At 31.7% G+C, this 14,420-nt stretch overlaps 4 protein-coding genes across 4 annotated transcripts; 2 read left to right on the forward strand and 2 right to left on the reverse strand.

Annotated features, from left to right (window-relative positions):
- Positions 1-3,145: 3,145 nt before the first annotated feature.
- On the reverse strand, positions 3,146-4,427 carry PHYBLDRAFT_158512 (hypothetical protein). The gene is made up of 2 exons (XM_018433802.1): positions 4,243-4,427; positions 3,146-4,118 (listed from the first exon to the last, which is right to left on the reverse strand). The coding sequence occupies exons 1-2, from the start codon at positions 4,307-4,309 to the stop codon at positions 3,937-3,939; spliced, it is 249 nt and encodes an 82-aa protein (XP_018292798.1). The 5' UTR covers positions 4,310-4,427; the 3' UTR covers positions 3,146-3,936.
- A 3,302-nt stretch (positions 4,428-7,729) lies between these two features.
- PHYBLDRAFT_144124 (hypothetical protein) lies at positions 7,730-8,555 on the forward strand (the record flags this gene model as incomplete). Its single annotated transcript, XM_018431143.1, has 2 exons — positions 7,730-7,780; positions 8,112-8,555. The coding sequence occupies 2 exons, from the start codon at positions 7,730-7,732 to the stop codon at positions 8,553-8,555; spliced, it is 495 nt and encodes a 164-aa protein (XP_018292799.1).
- Positions 8,556-9,449: 894 nt separating this feature from the next.
- Positions 9,450-10,153, reverse strand: PHYBLDRAFT_144125 (hypothetical protein; the record flags this gene model as incomplete). The annotated part of the gene is made up of 3 exons (XM_018431144.1): positions 9,450-9,632; positions 9,899-9,973; positions 10,118-10,153. The coding sequence occupies 3 exons, from the start codon at positions 10,151-10,153 to the stop codon at positions 9,450-9,452; spliced, it is 294 nt and encodes a 97-aa protein (XP_018292800.1).
- Positions 10,154-11,064: 911 nt separating this feature from the next.
- On the forward strand, positions 11,065-13,729 carry PHYBLDRAFT_61187 (hypothetical protein; the record flags this gene model as incomplete). Its single annotated transcript, XM_018440768.1, has 2 exons — positions 11,065-11,428; positions 11,553-13,729. 2 exons carry the CDS (start codon positions 11,065-11,067, stop codon positions 13,727-13,729), a joined length of 2,541 nt encoding a protein of 846 aa, XP_018292801.1.
- Positions 13,730-14,420: the final 691 nt, after the last annotated feature.

The following is a 14,420-nucleotide window of genomic DNA, read 5'->3' on the forward strand; positions in this document are numbered from 1 at the left end:
CATAACGGTCAGGAGCTCTTAAAAATGCGACTTATTTTCTTTGTTTTACTGTATAAATAGCTTAATAGAGCAACCAGAGTGCTACAGCTTATAAACCACATACATGCGTATATATAAGCAAGGAGTCCATATGTTAAGGAATTATTACAGACCATTATTCTAAACGCATTCTTTTTTAAAGAATCTATAGGAGCCTTTAAAAGTATTCCTTTCTTTAAATAAAGTATAACTGTAGTTGTGAACATGATATATCACATAGAATGGACATCCAACTACCGTTGGCTGTAATTCGGATAATTAACATAGAGCTGGGTCCCCACTCCTTTTTCTTTCGCTCTTCATTTCTCTCTCTCTTTTTTTTTTTAAAAAAAATCTCTATGTCTCCCCGCGTTGATCATGTGTAAGAGATTCCTGCCAAAAAATAACCATTTCCAAACGGATTGGTGTCGCGCCTGGACCGGTAAGTTATGGGCTTAAAGTAGATTACTAGTACACAAAAGAAAATTCCTAGAGTTCTTCTTACTACATCAAGACTACTTGCTTGTGCGATTCTCATGTTTGTATCTGAATTAATTATGCGTGCGTTTATGTGTGCTTCTTTTACTAGCACAGCTTGTCAAAAAAAAACTAGATTTTCTCCATAAGGAAATGTGTTTTTTTTATTACATTTTGTTTTTGCTATTAAATAATTTCTTGCTAATTATTATTGAAACGTTTCCATCCCATATAAGCAATTTTTCGGGGCTATTTTTTTCCCGTTTTTATTTTCGTTTGTACAAAGTGTAATATTTATGAACTTGAATATATATATACATTAGCGTGAATTAACTAGTATTACATATTTTCAAAAGGCAAAAAAAAGGATTTACTTTTTTTTTATATAGAGTTAATATTTGACATTTATTGAATAGTAAATATATACTTGTTTTTATATATAAATAAAACTTGATTATGATGATGATAATGATGGTCCTTAATCTCACCACCGATACCTGTCGCACCCCATACAATATATATATATATATTTTTGGGATAACATTCAAGAACAAAAGAAAAAGGAAAAAGAAAAGATCATTTTGACGTGTTCTTTCCGAGTGGATATAATATTTTACCACAGACCAAATATAATACCAGACACTTTATAAAACAGCAAAATAATCATTTCAAGCCACAGTAAAACATAACATAGTTGACCATATTTACCTGGTGTTCTTGTATCTTTTTTTTTAGACATAAGAAATTATATTTAATTATTTTTATCAATGTTCAAAGAAAGAAAGAAAGAAAGAATTCTCTCTTCCTCTCCTCCTTTTCCCCTCCCTCTTTCTCTTCCATAAGAACCACAGTTAAGCAGTCTGTCAACCAATTATAATTCTTTATTTTTGATTATCACTATTATAATATATGTATATATATATTCTATCTGCGATTAAAACACATGCATATATAATTATATTTATAAAAGATAATCAAAAGATTCTTGATAGATTTGAAACAAAACTGATTTTGACATAAAGAACAGATTAGATTTAAATAGTTAAAAAATGAAAAATAAAAAGCAAGTATACACAATGTATAACATTCATAAGCACAGCCACAAGCACAAGCACAAGCACAAGCACAAAGAGAGATAAAAGACGGGGTTCGTTTTCTAAATAAAATAAAATAAAAAATGCTGGGTTGGTTTGTGTGTTTCTTTGATATAGATAAGATTGTTGTAATACACATGTATTAATGGGAGAAATAACTATAAAATAAAATAAAAAGGGAAGGAAGGAAGGGGGGATTCGAATTTGTTACTTTTTCTTTTTTTTTGGTCATCGAGTGAGATTAGTATTGGTATCTTTGATGTTTGTTAATTGCGAGCACCAAAGCCAAATATCATTAGTATTAATTATTATATTATATTATATTATATAATATAAATATAATGAATTTTATAAATTACATATTTATTTTAGCCTTTAAAAGAATCTTGGAAAGATTATATGATCATTTTATCATTTCTTTAGACTAGTAATAGATCGGTAAAATAATTTAAGTGATATATAATATCACAAATTGATTGATTTATTGCTATGGTTATTAGTCGCGATTATTATTGTAGTCGTGGCCATGGTGTGATTTTTATCTATTTTTTTTTTATTTTTTTTTTATTTAAGATTAATGTTTAAACGTGCGTGCGATCATAAAATAAAATAAAATAAATAAAGGCAGGAAGGAAATCTATAGAGTGGTCTGATTGTGCACAGTAAGAGACTTCAAAATCGGATACACAAAGAAGTTTGCTTGGTTCATTGTTCCCAACAAAGTTCTGTGTGTGTATCAATCCGTGCCATTTGTTTATTATACAAAAAGATATATATATATATATATATATATACCACATGATATGTGTGTATATATACTGGGTAATTTTTGAAACAACCTACATTTCTACAAGGTGTTTTAAAGAAAAAGAAAAAAAAAAGAGAGAGTATCATAGCAACAAAAATAATTAAAGACCCCACCGTGAGGCCCCGACCCCGTTACACTCAATATGGGCGGAATAATAAAAAAAAATATAAAGGCCTAGACATGTAATCAATCAATCAATCGATCAATGAATGAATGAAATATAAGAAGACTTGCATATATTGAAGTGATTTTCCTCTGTGGCGTAATGCTTATATATATGTATATATTTTGAAGGTTCATGTCAAACTGTGACTGATTGATTAAAAGCTAAAACAATAATAGAAAATATTCTTGATTTGCACCAATAAATCGTAGTAATGATAAAAAGTACAAAGAAGGTCCTTTGCATATTATTATAATTATGATTATTGTCACCTTTTTTTTATATATTTTATTTTATAGAAAATATTAATAGTAATGATCTCTTTTCTATAATTCTTTATAGAACAAAAATCTCTTTCACTGCCCCCTCCCTTTTTTTTTTTCAAAATCACCATTACCAATTATTATTACCATTATCATTATTGTCATTTCCCCCTCTCTCTATCTCTCTCCTCCTTCTCCTTATATATATATCTTTCTTTCTTTTCCCCCCTGCAGATACATAGTAGATATAGATATAAAAATACATATGCTTTATTTCATTCTTTCCTTCTTTCTTTCATTGGCCAGAGCAGAATCACAGGATATGATAGAGTTAAAAGAAGAAGATTATTATTGTTGTTATCAAAAGAAACAAAATAAATAATTATATATATATATGTATATATTTTAAAAAAAATTGAAAGAAAACAAGGATATATGTATGATAACTGTGAATTGAATTGAATTGAATGCATGAATTGAATGGGATAAATATGGGAGGGGGGATGTATTTGGTGAATTACATAGAAATGCCTATATATATATATATATATATATATATGTATGTATGTGTAGAGAGGAGGGAAGAGGAGTTGGAGTTGAAAAGATAGAAGGAGAAAAAGAAAAGGTGTATATTTTGTACAAAGAGAGAGATGGGTAGATAAGTAGATAGATAGAAAGGGTGGTGATGTCAGTAGGAATACCAAATAGGCATAGAATGGATTGTTGTAAATGTGAGTGTTGATGTATGTATGTATGTGTGTATGTATGTGAGTGTGTGTGTTATGCGTAGATTGTATCTTTCCTTTTCTTCTTCTTATTTTTGGTTTAAAACAAAGAAAATCAAATAGAGAGAGAGAGATAGACTGCGTGCCTTGACTTGGTAAAGTTGTTGACAGACAATATAAATAATAAAATATTGAACAAGCAAAAAGACAGGCAGGCAAGCAAAAAAACATCGGTCAGTTAGTTGGTCAGTTGGTCGGTCGATCGGTGAGGTGAGGTGAGGTGAGGTGATGTGATGTGAGATAATATGAGGTGAGTTTGAGATCATCAAGGCGTTCTTGGTAGTCCGGTTTGAAGAAGAGAAGATATGATGCTGTTGTTCTTGTTATTTTAGGTGTAGATTTCGCATGAGACAAAGAGACGGGGTGGTTCGTCCCTGTCATCGTCTCGCTTTTCTCCAGCTGCTCGTTCGGCAAGCATGCGTTCCATTTCTCGACGCCACTGTGATTTCATGGTAAGGAGTTCGACCATGTCTTTGTAGGTGAGTTTTGCAACCTCTTGTGCAGTTCGATCTAAACAAGCAAATTTGTTATTAATATTAATATTAATATTAATGTTAATTTGATTTGATTTGATTTGATTTGATTTTAATTGCATTGAAATTAAGATTTATATATAAAATAAATAAAGGCTTACCATATTCATCATTGTCAAAAGTATTAACAAACTTTACGTCGCATGAAAATTGAACTCGTTTAGTCATTTTTTTTTTTGGATTGAAAAAGGTTAAGCGAATGAATTAAGGAAGGAAAATTATATATTTATGTTTGTAAAAGAAGTATAATGTTTTCTTGTATTGTGTGTTGTGCGTATAATATAAGTATTCAAAAATACACAAGAAAATAAGAAAGGAAAAAGAAAAAAAAAAAAAAGTGAAAAAAATATGTCTCCCTTTTATAAGAGATTCATTCCGCGGAAGAGTTTTGTACTAAAATTGGGAACCTCGTTTCGTCCGTGCCAACAGGGAAGTCACTTGCCCCGCCGCTGCCCTTCTTGTGCTGCGGGACTTACTGAACAAATTCCATTTTGAGCATCGTATCACGTCTTTTTTCTTTTCTTTATATAAATATTTCTTATATAAAGAAATAGCGAAATAAAAGGTTGTACTGCCTATATATAAATATTGAGACATGGCTTATACATTACAATGGGCCATAACTATCATTTGTCTGCGCCATGTCGCACCATGCATTTTCTACGCTAGTATAATTTCTCATTTGCCATTTATTGTTGTTATTGTTGTTGTTGTTTTGTAGCTGTTTTGTGGCTGTTAAATATAGTACATTGATATATAGATACATAGAAATATAGAGTCAAAACAACAGGACATATAAAGAAATATACAAGTCAAAAAAAAAGGGGGGAAAATAAATAAAGATAGATAGATAGATAGATAGAAATGAGGGGTGTATTTGTGTGTTTTATTTGTATGTATATAGAGGGGGGAAGGGTGATGTGCGTAGATATGTACGTATATGTGTTGATGTATTGATGCGTGTATGTGGGGCGCTTTGTACATATTGCATAAAGAATACCAGCAAAAGGGTTCTAGACAATATCCAAATATGCTACACTTATAATAAATCTACGGTACAGTACATAATAGTATGGTAGTATCACTATTAACTACGCACATGTAATATTTGATATTAATTTTAGTGTATAATGGTAATAATACAGATCAATTAGCAAGTAAAGACAGCTAAAAAAAAAAGGGCCTTGTAATTTTATTTTGATTTTGATATTTTCTTATATAAAATGCTTATATCACCAAGGATAATATATAAATTGTTTCTGCTTCTTCTTATTTTGCAAGTCATGAATTTAGCATCGCAATATTTTGTGTACAAAAAAGATATATTGCGATTGCACAAAACTAAGATTTATATGTCTTCTTTAATTCTTATCAACACGTGCTGAGTTGAATCTTTTTTTTTTTTGTTCTTCTTCTTTTTCTTTATATAAATATAAATATACATTTTGATTTATCACCCTAGTACCCATCATGCAACTATTTATTTATTTATTTATATAATTTCTATTTATATATATATATCTGTCAAGGCCAAGTAAAGAGAAAGTAGGATTTTGTATCATATATAAAAGCAATCCAATTTCTTCACTTTTATTCTTGCTATTCAAAAAAAAAAAGAGAAGTACATTTGACTGGTTTATTAACAGAAATATATATATATATATATATATAAATCAGTTTCAATTCAATTCAATTCAATTAAATAATTAGAAATATTAATAATACAATCGATTGGTAGGAAATAGGTAATAGGTAATGTAAATAAGTACATATGCATACATGTCTTTTATATATATAACGATGATAATAATAATATTTGCTATAACTTGTAATCTTACACATCAATGAACGTGCCTCGGAGTATTTCTTGGTCTCAACACGATCAAAAAATATATTTTGTTTTTTTTTTTTTAAAAAAAAAAACGAGTATAAATGAATAAATTGGATAAATGTAATTGTAATTGTAAATTCAAATTCAAATGTAAATGGTTTTTATAAAGTATGTCTTTTTTTTTGTTGAGAATTGAAGGATTGAAATGCACAGACCTCTTTTTATTTTATTTTATATACTTCTTTAATGAATGTGAACTATTAAAGACCAATTGGCTAAATGATGAAATGGTAATTATAGTGACCATAGTAAAATATATATATATATATATTATAGTGCTATGGTGCTATGGTGATATGGGTGCTATAATGCCATGGTGATATATGGAAATAGGAATACAGTAAAATAGTAATCTACTATCTCTTATCGATCAAATCTATAGATTATTAAAAGTGACACAAAAATTGGTACGTAGCTAGGTAGGTTACTCTGGCCATTAAAAAAATATAAAATGTGTGTGAGAATAATAATCATCATAAAAGAAAGAAAGAAAGAAAAAACCAAATGGACTTGGAAGTGGAGAATAAATTTTTTTGTTTTTTCTTTAAAAGAAATTATATAAGACATTAAGAAGAGATTTGACTGTCGCCATTTTATAACAGAATTAAAACCATAAACCATAATATAAATAAATAAAAAAAAGGGAAAAAAAAAGAGAGAGAGAAAGAGAGGAGGCGTGGGGAATGTTTACACAAACTCTCTGATTGGATAATAAAAATATATATATATATATATACACTTTGTAATCGGCCTGCTCACCATTTTAAGCATAAGGGCGTGATGTTACTAAAAACAACACTTTATATATATACTTTTTTTTTTGTCTTTGTTTTGTATGGAATCTATTGGATTTCATTGGTTGAAATCATATAGAAGGAAATAAGAGAAAAAGATATTGATTTAATTTCTAAAAATATACATATTCTCTAGAATTGCATCAGATCTTGTTTATTTTTGCATCTCTAATTTAATTTTTATTGATTTTGAAAAATCAAAATAAATGCGCAAATTTCCTTTTTTGTTTTTAATACACAAAAATATTTTGAAACATGGATTTTTATTTTTATTTTTATTTTGTCCTTGTAATTTAAAGCGCAGTTTTTATAAGAGTTTCTTTTTTTTCTTGGAACAAAAAAGAAAAGAAAATGATAGAAACTAAAGCATCTGTGACTCGTTGTTTCAAACACGCAAACCACAGCAAGAAGAAGCAATATGTTTTTTACTGGTAAAACTGATTGATTGGGTGGTGATCTTTGATAATCAACATCAATAACACATGTTTATATATATATATATTGCCCAATCAGATTTCACATTCATTAGTTTTACTACTATTCATTACTCTAATTTCAAAATTTTTATCCATGTCTTTCTAATATGATATTTATGTAGATGGACCAGTAGATCTAAAATAACAATGAGTTGTTTTTTTCTTTAACTTTCTAGTTCAATCTACCTTGATTTCATTGCGCAATTTTTGAATCTGATATTCAATCTGACATTCAAATGTGTCTTCTTTTTCTTTTTTTGCTGCGTAACAAAATAAAATTTAGCAGGACAAATAGTAGTATAAAGATACATTTCTTTGTTTTTCTTTTCTTTTCTTTTCTACTTCTTCTTTCCTTTATTCCTTGTTTGTTTGCTTCTTCTTCTTCTTGTTTATATTTCTCCATCTATTCACTTATCAAACAATAAAAATGGATCTTTCTTGGTGTATCATCTGTGACAACCGTGTTGAAGACAATATGGTAAGTTTCGTCTAATATTATATCTCATTTCATTTCATTATCTTGCATTGCATTGTCTTGCATTGTCTTGCATTGTAACCATATAAAAGAGAGAGAGAGAGAGAATATAAAGTCTTGAGAAATAAGATGATCTCAAAAGTGATTACAAAATCGATCTCATGCGATCAATCATCTCAACAAAGAAAATTTGTGATGATCTAGATCTCCAAAATCACAAAAAATAATAATTTAGAGATCATCTGATCATCATCTTTAATCTGAAGTTTTTTTTTTTTTTTAAAATTTCAATTTCTAATCAAAAAATATATATTTTTTATTTTATTTTTAATAGTCTGAACAATCATCTCTTTACTGCTCTGCTGCTTGTCGTGTAAATGATCAGTCAAGTCAACAACAGCAACAGCAACAGCAGCACCAAATGTTCTCTACATCACCAACAACAACAGCAGCATTATCCTTATCATCCCTGTCATTATCCTCAAGATCCCAGCCATTAAAATCTTCATCAACGACAACAAGCAACAATATCAAAAATACCATCTTTACAAACCGGTCCATTCTCAAACCATCAAAGACCACAACTGCAGCCTCCGCCGCAGCTGCCCTTCAATTGTTGCGAAACAAGCGAGCTCCTTCCTCCAATGCCTATCCCTGGGTTCCGCTCTACCGCCGTCGTCATGGTGTCCTGGTTGCTCGCCGCTGTCAACCTGTCGTAGCTGGTTCTCCAGTTGTCGCCAGTGCTCACTTTAATGCCAGACCATCTATGGTACTTTAAGGACCAAAACAACAACAACAAAAACAAAAAACGTTGAATTCAATTCAATTTCATTTCATTTCATTTTACTCACAAAACATACAACATACAAAAAAAAATTCCTTTATTTTTTTTATTTTTTATTTTTTATTTTTTTCTCTAAAAAAACAAAAAAACAAAAAAAAAAATCAAATTACACACATATATATTTAGCTTATATATAAATGGGGATGACTGTAAATAGCAAACACAAATTACATATTATTTTACTTTACTTTATTTTATTTTATTATTTTTCATTCAAAAACAAGCAAATTTACATACCCATTTTCCCTTTTACTTTCAAACCAAAAAACTCAAAACCTCAACTCAACTCAACTCAACTCAACTCAATAAAAACATTTTTATTTATTTATTTATTTATTTATTTTAATAAATGTATATAATATATATATATAATATATACATACAAAAAATCAAATCATTCATTGCCTGCCTGCCTGCCTGCCTGCCATTATTTTCTTTTTGTTACACCTTTTATGCAAAAATATATATATATATATATATTATATATATTAAACATTTCTCATCTAATCTTGTCTTGATTTTTGAATATATAAAAAAAAAAAAAAAATCGTGTCCGTCATGTTTTGGATTGTATTCTTTAATATTATCTATTAAACGTATAAAGTGTATCAAAATGTACCATATATATTTATATATTCTGTTGATAAAATTTCAACCAAAATAATAATTTTATATTAAATCTAAATCATTTTTTATTTTTTATTTTATTTTTTATTTTTTGTAGATACATATTACTTAATTAAATACTTGATTTTAATATACATAGTAGGTATCTACATTGTCTATATAGATAGATAGACGTGCGTATGTGTTATGCATAGTTTTGCTTTACATGCCACCTCCCATCTGGTTCTGAGACTCGCGCTGGAGTCTGGAAACGTAGGAACGAGACACAACGTTCCATGCCTCCATGTAACGGTCCATGCACTTTGACAAGCAAGCCTGCTCACTGCTCTCAAGACGAGCTCCTGGCTTAGGAACGCACTTGAGGTAGCACTTTTCATTGATTTTCTGTATAATCATTATATATTAATATATTTGACATTTGACATTTGACATTTGATTTTAGATATTTTATATCTGAATTCACGTTTTTTTTTTTAAAAATAATAATAATAAGAATATTTAAATTGTAATTGATATGTATATGTAATTCTCTCTTTCCATTTTCCTTTATATATATATACATACACCCATGCACCATTCTATTCCATTTCCTTTCGTTCCATTTCTCTTATGTATACCTATACACATTTATAGAAATTATCTATACTCACGTTAATCAACTCCTGGGCATTAGCAAGGGCAAGCTCGCTACGGACCTGGTCCATGACCTCCTGCTTCTTGCTGCTCTGTTAAAAACAAAACAAACAAAAAATAACGGTTTAAAATTCTTGTTCTTTCGTTCTTTCGTTCATTTTTTTTTTGATGTCGTTTCTCTCATTGCATAGTGCGTAATGTATGTTGTGTAGTTTGTAGTTTGTAGTGTGACTTACAGAGTCACCACCTTGGTTGTATCCGGAATAGTCCATATTGAGTCAAAAAAAAATATGTGTATATAAGAGAGGAAAGCTATAAATGATAGACTTTGCACTTTCAAATTAAAAAAAAAAAAAAAGTCCCCCCCCCTTCCTTTCATCTCATAAACCCCCAGCTTAGTTTGTTATTGCAAGCCACCCTTTTGTGCTTTGACGTCAAGTTGGATTTGAACAGTCACGTACTAGCATCTCTTTCTCTCTCCTATATATATATATATGAATGCTACGATTTTCTATTGTTCAACATTATAATAAAAATATACTACTACTATTGCTTTTGTTGCTTTTGCTGCTGCTAATAAAACTTGTATATTTTCTCCCTCTCTTCCTCTCTTCCTCCCTCTTTATTATTAACCTTTTGTCCTCCTCACTCTCTATCTCTATCTCTTCATTTTAATAATTTATATACTATTATTAATATATGATAGAATAGAATCTAAGCAGCAAACATGTAGCAAAATAATGCAAGATTGATAGGATTATTATAGCTTTTATAAATCATTTCTTTTTTTTAAAAAAAAAAAATGCCATACACTATATATCTAAATATATAAGAGAGAAATTATACAAAGAATTGGCTACCTTTGTCTGTTTGTCTTTAATATGTGCACATAATATATAATCTGTGTATGTGTATGAACAATGTATATATCTCTTTGAAAATAATAAACAAATATAAATTTTATATATAAGAATAAGAATAAGAGTATAATTATTTTTTATAATCATCAACTTTAACCTCAACTTCCTCTCCTTAACTCTGTGTTGTACAATAAATAAATAAATAAATAAATAAATAAAATAATAAAAAAGAAGAAGAAGAATATACACATATATACATAATAACTAACTAACAAACAAACAAATAAATAAAGACGAAGACGAAGACGAAGAAGAAAACGAAGATGAGCAGTGGATTCAATCTAGGCCATTCTCCTCGTAGGCGCGAAACAGAGCACGGTGCATATTGTTCAAGTCCTACTGATGCTGTTGCAGAACGAGCTCAGCAACACGCCTCACACAAAAACCACCAATCAATCCAAAAGGGTACACCCATCCGTGGAGACACCTCAATCAACATTGCCACAGCCTTTCATCAGCAACAGATGCTTGACGACACTCCACTTACCAAAAGGCTAAGACCGGTCCAACTATCTCCACAATGGTCAGACAGATTCACCAAAATCTCAAAAGAACACTGGTCATCGATTAATACGAACAATAACCACAACAATAATACTCAAAATCATAATAACGCTATTACTTCAGGTACTTATAAAAAATAAAAATAAAAATTAAATTATAATTAAACTTTTTTATATATATAATCTATAATTTTATATGCGTGTGCGTATATCTTATCTTATTGTTCTTGTATTCTTAAACAAACTAGCATCCCAAGATCAAGAAATCGATGCCTTTTTCGGTCACTCAAACACTCCACAACAATCCCAATCTCTATCCCAATCTTTATCCACTCCAGAGGGCTGGAACCCTTATGAAGAAGAAGAAATGCTATCCCAACACCCTGAAGAAGAAGCCCGGCGGAGGAACGTGGTAGCCAGCGGAGGAGAGATTCTGGATATTGATGGAATTGATTATAATGGCGAACCAGCCAGAACAAATAAAAAAAGCCAAGCAAAACAAGACAGAGATGAAGACGACGGGGAAGATGAATATGATCAATATGACGATAATCAAAATCCAGGCGAATTCGAATCAATAAATCCAGATGAAGACCAGGACGAGCAATATAACGATGATAGTGATCTCGAGGGCGTTGCGTGGATGAAATCAAAACTAGCAAAAGTGTACGACAAGGTTCTCTTGATGGTGTTCGTTCGACTGTTTTGGTGCCTGTGGATCGTCAAGGAAATCATCTCAAGGTGCACAGAATTGCTTTTACTGATCGCCGGTCGCGCAATAATTCAGCCATTCACCAATCTACTCAAAGCTCTTGGAATCTATAACCCTTGCCCTGAACCACCTCTTCGATCATCCTGGCGATGGAACCGTCTGGTGCTATTTATCCTCATTCTTGCGGGTGCTCTCAATGGACTCCTCTCATCTTTTCCAGACAATCAATTCGAACGCACACCAATCATCCGTCACGTCCTGGACAATCAACCCATCAGGATCGACAAGTTCCGCACCATATGGCCATTTTTCCACAAAAAACCCTTTCTGGCCGAATTTAATACCAACAAAAGTAAAAGTAAAAGTAATAACAATAACAGATATGATAATCAACAATCACCAGCAGAAACATCATTAATAGAATCATCAATAGCATCAACAGAATCAATACCATCGCCATCGCCGTCTCCTTTGGTTATTCAGGATCCTGATTCTATTCAAGCATATATTTCAAAAGAAGTCGAACGACAAGTCCAATCAAGACTCCATCAGGTTCAATCGAACTCTCGACCGACTATTGCTACGGTTGCTACGGTTACGGATGCTACTGTCACAGATGCTACTACTGCTTCTGTTGGTGCTGCTACTATTCCTGCTACTACAATTGCTACTGCTACGGATGATACAATTATTATTAATGGTGCTAATAGTGATTATGATAACAGTATCGGATCAAACTCAGACTCATTATTACCGGAATTACATTCTTACATTGACAACCGTTGTGCCAGTCGGACAGAACTCGAAGACTATGCAGCAGCCCTAGATCATGTCCGCCAAGAGATAAACGACCAACTCAGATCGACTCTCCAAGATATCCCTGCCCAGGTCGAACGCGAGACCGATCAACTGAGGGCATCTCTAGAGGTAGCCAATTACTTGCAAAATCATTGGGAAGAAGTCCAGAAGTTACTTGACAACATTGGAAACAATCCTCAATTACTATCCTCATCCTCATCACCATCATCACCATCACAAGACCAACAGCATTATAATCAACAACAAGTCAGACAAAGGCCAGTGCCATTAAATCCATGGGATACTTTACCAGACTATGCACTTGCCACCAGTGGTGCTTCTGTGATCGGTCGCCTGACATCGTACACCTACACAACTTACCCACAACATCCAGCCCTGCGGCAGATTGCGCGTCTGACAGGAATAGGCACCCGCAATTACTATGCGCCGGTTGTTGCCCTGATGCACGGAACCGAGCCGGGTGCGTGCTGGACTATGAGTGGGGCCCAAGGTACGCTGGGAATCCATCTCAGCCAGCCTATTCTTGTAAAACACGTGACGGTCGAGTTCCCACCCCCGACCTCGTCGACTGTCAATCGTACCACTTCTCCACGAGAATTCGAAGTCTGGGGACTACAATCGATTGGTGGAAGTCAAACGAAAAATAGTGGCAGTAGTTTACTCGGCGGCGTGTTTGGACCAGTGCGCTTTCCGTGGGATTATCCGAACCCAGACTCTACTCTGTTGGGATCATTCGAGTATGATATCGAGGGAGCTCCTATCCAGATGTTTGATGTCCCATCTACACATTATCTTATAGCCCAGGCCGTGCTGATCCGCATCAGATCGAATTGGGGACATCCCGACTATACTTCACTATACAGGGTTCGGATCCATGGTTACCCGGAAGAATAAAGTATAAAGGGAACAAATAAATTCGAATGAAGTTATATATATATATATTTATATAAATATGGATTTGAGATTAGAGAAAAGAAGTATAATAATAAGAACATGACAGCAACATCATTACACATTGCAAATATAAATATATAAATATACAAAGACATGCAGGAATGATCTTGTACGTATTGAATTGGATTAAGCTTCACTTGAAAATAGCTATAGTCTTGGAAAATGAGGTGATCCCCCCATTCTGTCACAAAAATCAATCATGAAGTGCGAAAATTTCGGACAATTTTTTTTTTTTAAAAAAAAAGACAAGACCAGAATAAGAATCAAGTCTAGAATACAGTGGCTCCACTCCCAAAGTTACCTTTCTTTAGACGAACTTTAATTAAACTCACAGAAATTTCAATTTTCCATGAGATGGCCCCCTTTACGGCGCTTTAATTTCCAAATATTGGCTTCATTTTTTTTTTATTTTTTTTACAACAAATGATGCCAATAATCTTTGTTTAAGCAAGATGTTGGTATAAGACCTAAACTACATGGAACATGATATTGAGGCTAAAGATAAACAGACAATTAGGTTTTATTTACTGTGAAATAAAAAAAATTGTACAAGTATAAAGGTTGTACAGAGTTACATAGTAGGCAATAGGAAGAAGGATATATAATTAATGTGAAGCTATTAGAAATTGAC

The sequence above is a fragment of the Phycomyces blakesleeanus genome (assembly GCF_001638985.1).
Source record: "Phycomyces blakesleeanus NRRL 1555(-) unplaced genomic scaffold PHYBLscaffold_8, whole genome shotgun sequence".
Taxonomy (NCBI): domain Eukaryota; kingdom Fungi; phylum Mucoromycota; class Mucoromycetes; order Mucorales; family Phycomycetaceae; genus Phycomyces; species Phycomyces blakesleeanus.

Coding starts and splice junctions, on each gene's coding strand:
- PHYBLDRAFT_158512 (XM_018433802.1), bottom strand. CDS start 4,309: ATGACTAAACGAGTTCAATTTTCATGCGACGTAAAGTTTGTTAATACT. Junction 4,119..4,242: donor TTTTGACAATGATGAATATG/GTAAGCCTTTAT, acceptor TTGCTTGTTTAG/ATCGAACTGCACAAGAGGTT.